Genomic DNA, 5697 nt, shown 5'->3' with positions numbered 1-5697 from the left:
AAGACTGGACCTCAGGCCAGTGGCTGTGTTCCCAGGTGGCAGGTGCCAGTGACAAGGAGCCGGGAGGGACCAAGTGGAGCTCTGCCCCCTGATTCTCAGCTAGGAGAGGAAGGTGGGCCCCTCAGTTCTTGGGGAGTCACTGCAAGAAGTATAAATGAGAAGACACCAAACTGGCCCCTGGAACCATTTTCATTATTGCTGTTGTCATGGTCTCCTCAAACTTGGGGAGGGAGTCCCCAGGTACAGAGGGGAGCTAAATACCCACCTCGTTTAGCTTTTTCAGGATGCCTCGGGAGCAGCCCCTTCCTCAGGCCTCACTACTGCCCAGGAAAAGCGACCACAGACACACACGGTGCCATGAGCCCACAAGGCTGCACAGAGCACATAAGTCACGTGGATGCAGAAATGAAGGGGACCTCATGGGCTTCACACCATCCCCAGTGAGCAAGACACAAACTGCAGCCATCATCCTTGTGTCAGGGGTCACGCTTCTGAGGGAACAAGCCACTAACCCACAGCCACAAGGACTTCTAGCAGTCTGACGCCAGGTATATGGGGGTCTTGTGACTCTTGACTTCACCTCCTTAACCCCCAGAAGGGCAGACTGAAATGGAGGCAGAATAAAAAACTCTGAGTGGGAGGCCTGAACCAGGTGGGCTCTGGAGCACGTGGGGTCTGACTACCCTCTGGGTCCATCCCAGAGAGAAAGGATGCCTGAGCAGCCCAGGGACCCCCAGGGTATCAGGGACTTGACTGTGCACTTCTCAAGTGGAACCTTTCAAAGTACGTGTTCCAGGGACATCTCACTAGCTAGTCAATTCATGATGAAGTTACTGGTGATTAACAGAGTCAGTCCAGCGTCATCATCTGCAGGAATCAGGGGAGCGTCATCATGGGCTCCGGGGCCCTCCCTCCAGTCCACGGGCTGTCCCAAAGTCTAGGGACCCACTGTGGTCCTGAAAGTCCAAGATGTGGCTGGTGACCTGCAGCACATTTAAGGGGTCCTCCATTTGTTTATCTCTCGATGCCAACCTATACTTCATAATCATCCAGTAGTGGGCAACACTGAGACCACAGAACAGCAAATATAATCTATTAATGAAAGGGACTGCTTCCTCCAAAATGGACCTAGACTGCTCTCAACACCTTAGAGGAAAATAACCTTAATACAAGAGTTGCTTTTGGATTAATCTGGTCAACCCTGATCCTTTGACTGTCCCTTCTAGCTCTGGTCCTCCAGGCAGAGTATTAGATGAATTACTGCATTTGGGATGAGAGAGACCCAAACGTCTAACCTAGTTTTGAAGTATCACCATAAAGTCCAGAAATAAATCCCAGCTGGTCAGCCTCATCTTAAAAAGTAACCAAAGATACTTTCAACTGAGAGTTCTACACAATGGCTAAAAAAATTAAGTTAAAAACAAAACTAACAACAACGACTTGGCATCAACATTTTTAAAGAGGTTAATTTTCAAAACAACATTGCTAAAATACAGTAAATAAATTACAGTTTCGGGCTTCCTTAAATGTATGCATTCTCAATGGGAGTGATAGTAGTTCCCAAGGGGGACAACACTGGTTCTTGAATGTGAATAAATATTACTCTTTTATGTAGAAACTATAGGGATGCAAAGAGTAGGACACAACGCATGTATAAATATATATATGTACAGCACATAAACAGACATACAGCATATCTTTGGAATTTAAATTTCAAAAATGGATAATTAGAAAAAAAAGTCTAAAGAGGCTTCTTAGAGGGGCAGTTAGCAAAAAAAAAAAAAAAAGCGGGGGGAGCTGTTGAGAATCAGTGCTATTAAAAAGAGGATAAGGATCATGATCTTTTCTGTACAACTCGAAGTCATCCATGCAGATATCTCTCCTTACATTCTGTGATGGCTGTTGAGGTTGATGGGCAGAAGTATTCCTTCTTACATGGCCCTGACCCTGACTCCAGGCACAATGCTTTTCTCGGGGGCGGGTGGGTATTTTTCTCCCTTACTTTTCAAGATTACCCTGTCAATCTTAGTGGGCTGTCTTCTAGCAATGGCCTGTTAAATCCATGATCTTAATTTTACAAGCAATACTTAATTTTATAAGCAATATTCTGTTCTGATCTGAAAGCTACACCATGTTTGCCCTGTTGAACTGCTTGAATGGCTGAACAAGTTGCCTGCCACCTGTTCATGCATTTCCACGCAATTCTGGGTTGTATCTGTGTTTCTGGTGATCGTGGCCACCAAAGAAAAGCTTATATCACAAACCACTGGAACGTGCAGAATGACTTACGGTGCAAAGGGTTTCGAAAGTCTTTTCAGAGACAAAGGACCCATCAAGGCCAAAGAGAAAGATGGATGCATAGGAAAGCATTCCTCCCAGGATGATAAGGTTGTTCATATATGGACTCGACATCTTTATCAGCCTGACAAGAGAAAGAGATACTACAGTTAACCGAACTGCTAATGTAGCTATTTCTTCAGCAAATATTTTCTGAATGTGTATCTTGTCACCAAGGCTAGAGGGGAAGAGAAAAATAGAAGCCCTGGTTTCCTCCACTGCCCCCTCCCCAAGGTGCTGCCACCTCCAAGGGGCTTGTCTCCCCGTCACTAAAGGACCCAATGCAATCTATTTCTAGATGTTGATTTTCCTGTCTTCTCAGTCAAGTTCACCTATCACTTCTCTGGCGATAGCTTGTAGCGTTGGCTTCTTCAACCATGAATTTTTACTTTACACAAAGACATTAAGTCAACATTTTTTGGGGGGGCGGCGGGGAGGGGGGCGCCTGGGGCTGGGAAGATAGCAAATCTAGAGAATTCTAAGTTCAGCAACCTGTCACAATGCTGGGCTATACCACACTCTCCCGTGCTGAGTGGACCAGATCTAGGAGGCATATAGGTGCGAATTCAGGGCTGCTCAGAACTGTGGTCATCGGGTGGTAAGCCAGCATCCACTGGGGCTGCCTGAAGCTCACACTGTCCAGAGCACAAACAGGGCCGCGTACTTGCGCCTCTCAGCACCAGGTGACGGAGGTGGGCAATGGAATCCCCGCCCTCACTCTCCCCGTCTTCAGCAGGCTGTGTTAAACCATCAGACGGCTGCCATGTACCCTCAGAGGTGCCTGGCTCCCCCAGCACACTCTGTTCAGAATGTCCTGGTCTTTCAGGTGCCCCCATGGTCCAGGTGCTCTTTGGCAGATTGTAATTACAATCAGTTGTTCCCTGGGCATTTCTTTTGCATTCTGCAGTTCTGTTTATCCTTCTACGCTTAAATGCAGTGTCAAAGTACTAATAGTCGAGAGATAAAAGACTGGCTATAAACTGTGGACCCCTCATGGGCTTTTGAATTAGGAGCCCTCAGTCCAGCAAGTGCCTGTGTAACCCCTCAAGGTGCACCCCCAGCAATCCAATTAGCGCACTGAGTTTCCTCACCTATAAAAGCACAGATGTCCTTGACTAGGGCACATGCAAAGCTGAGAAGGGGCTGGGTCCCTGAACGTCCTTTTGCACACCATGAATCCCTAAGGCTCCTTCATTCTTATTTCCATAGGAAGCTGGGGAGGGGAGAGGCCAGGAGTCCAGGCAGGCTTCCTGGGTGGGGCGGACCTTAAGGATGAGTAGCATTAAGGCAAAAGGAGACGAGAGCGGCAGAGGATGAGATGGTTGGATGGCATCACCTACTTAATGGACATGAGCTTGAGCAAACTCTGGGAGATGGTGAGGGACAGGGAAGCCTAGTGTGCTGCAGTCCATGGGGTCACAAAGACATTAAGGAAGAGAGAAGAGAGGGGGATCTGAAACTACAGGGACATTTATTTCCTATCTCTTTGCAGACTCTTTAATCTGCAAGGCCAGTCAAAAAATTTATACAGAAGCCAGCCTATTGGAAAGAGTAATCCGTTCCCCCCCGACCAGGAGGCCAAGAGGGGGCAGTTAAGGAATTAAAGGAGCATAGTCATACCACAGGGACCACTTGCTGCTATGATGAGAACTCTTGCAACTTGTAGGAAGGAAATCTAACATTGAGAGCTGACTATGTGCTCAGACCTTGCGCCAAGTGCTAACAGGCATGGTCATCATTCAAGGTTTGTACAGAGGAGATGAGAGATGCTTCAATTTTCTTTTGAGGCAATGTATGTGATAAATAAGACAACAGAGAATAAAACTCGTTCTTCAGGAAATAGGTTTGACCTAAGCAGCTGCCTCTAAAATAAAAAACAAAACAAACCCCAAAACAACAACAAAAAATCCAGAGCCTCCAAATCCGGCTTCTGCAAGCAGGGAGAGAGAAGAACTCTCGGGATTCCGCGTGGTCCTACAGCCCAGGAGACTACGCTGTGTGGCTTCTGGGCCCGATGATGGCAGAGCTGCACCGCTGGGGGTAGGCACGGGGTTGTGTGCCTGATGGCCCACACGCTGAGCCCCTGCTCAGCACTCCTACAACAGGGTGGGGAGCAGGGTGCAGGGATTTGCTATGGAAACCAAAGAAGCTGGCCATGCTCCGTCAACACCACTGCCTGGGGTGGCAGCCCATTCTACCCCCGGCTGAACAGAATAACTCAGAAATTGAGCTGCTGTCCTCCGGAGAGGGAAGGGTAAGTGTGCGGGAAACCCAGGGGATGGGCTCTGTCACACGCAGCATCACAGTCTTGGGTGGTGGTGCTCCAGCCTCCGACACTGAGCCAGCACCGTCTTATGGAACTGGGATCATTATTCCAGGGTCAATTGAGACGATGAAGGAGGTCATTCCTGCCCTTGATGTGCTGTACGGATGGGGAATGCCCTGACTGAGCTCGGTGGTCCCCTTCTGGCAATGCTTTCTAAAGGCCCTGGGGAGTGGGGCAAAGACGTGTGGGGGATTCTACACTTTGTCTATGAGGCTTGTCAATCCAGAAAGCACTATCTGAGAGACAGGCATGAGTGACTTACTTCTGATTCCGATTCTTGATGTTGAAGAAGAGAAAAGCGCTGGCCATGATCATTCCCAGGATGGTAAGGGCGGAGAGGATGCTGTAGAGAGGCAGGGAGATCTTACGAAGCTGCTCCAGGATGATGGTCTTGTCTTTTGGCGGTTCAGACCCTAGAAGATCAAGGAAAAGGCATGAGATGAATCCAGTACCCAAATCAGACCCCGAGAACATCCCTACCTGGCTGTCCTTGACATCGGCCCCCTGTGCACACAGTCTGTGCAGCGTGTTCCTGGGTGAGCAGACTCCAGCGGCTGGCCAGTATGCCCAGCAGGGAGCCTAAGTCAGGACTTATTTCTTTCTCAAAACAGAATCAATAAGGGATTTGTGAAGCATTTAATAGCCATTAGCCATTAGAAGACTAGAATTTGATTTGGTATACCACCACGTTGAAAAGCCATCACCATTTATTCCCCAAAAGGTATTAGTGGTTTGGAAGGGGCAGGGCTGGGTGCTGGGAGTGGGTACCACTGGGTGCCTCTGAGGGTGAGGAACTCAGCTTGAGCTCTCAGGGATTCTGTTCCAACACACGATCAAGATGTCAAGGGCTGGACACCTTGCCTGTCAACTCCATGAGACATGCAGGTGCTCTGGCTGTGGATTTTTCTGCCTCAAGGTCATTATGTTATAAAAGCTCTTTCTGGTTTTTCCACTCTCATAAGACTCACTAACCGCAGGAGGCAGAAGTTACTGGCAGTCCTTCCCCTCCCTGCTGTGCCAGGACTGGACAGAAA

At 48.5% G+C, this 5697-nt stretch overlaps 1 protein-coding gene across 1 annotated transcript in view; it reads right to left on the bottom strand.

Annotated features, from left to right (window-relative positions):
* Nucleotides 1-5697, bottom strand: part of GABBR2 (gamma-aminobutyric acid (GABA) B receptor, 2) — a 410792-nt gene that overhangs the window by 77406 nt on the left and 327689 nt on the right. Inside the window, exons 11-12 of the mRNA XM_010847041.1 lie at nucleotides 4926-5076; nucleotides 2290-2422 (exon numbers count right to left, since the gene is read on the bottom strand). Coding sequence (XP_010845343.1) covers nucleotides 2290-2422; nucleotides 4926-5076 — 284 coding nt within the window. The remainder of the gene's footprint in view (nucleotides 1-2289; nucleotides 2423-4925; nucleotides 5077-5697) is intronic.

This window comes from Bison bison, unplaced genomic scaffold (assembly GCF_000754665.1).
Source record: "Bison bison bison isolate TAMUID 2011002044 unplaced genomic scaffold, Bison_UMD1.0 scf7180017864243, whole genome shotgun sequence".
Lineage (NCBI taxonomy): Eukaryota > Metazoa > Chordata > Mammalia > Artiodactyla > Bovidae > Bison > Bison bison.
This window is presented reverse-complemented; position numbering and strand designations above follow the sequence as displayed.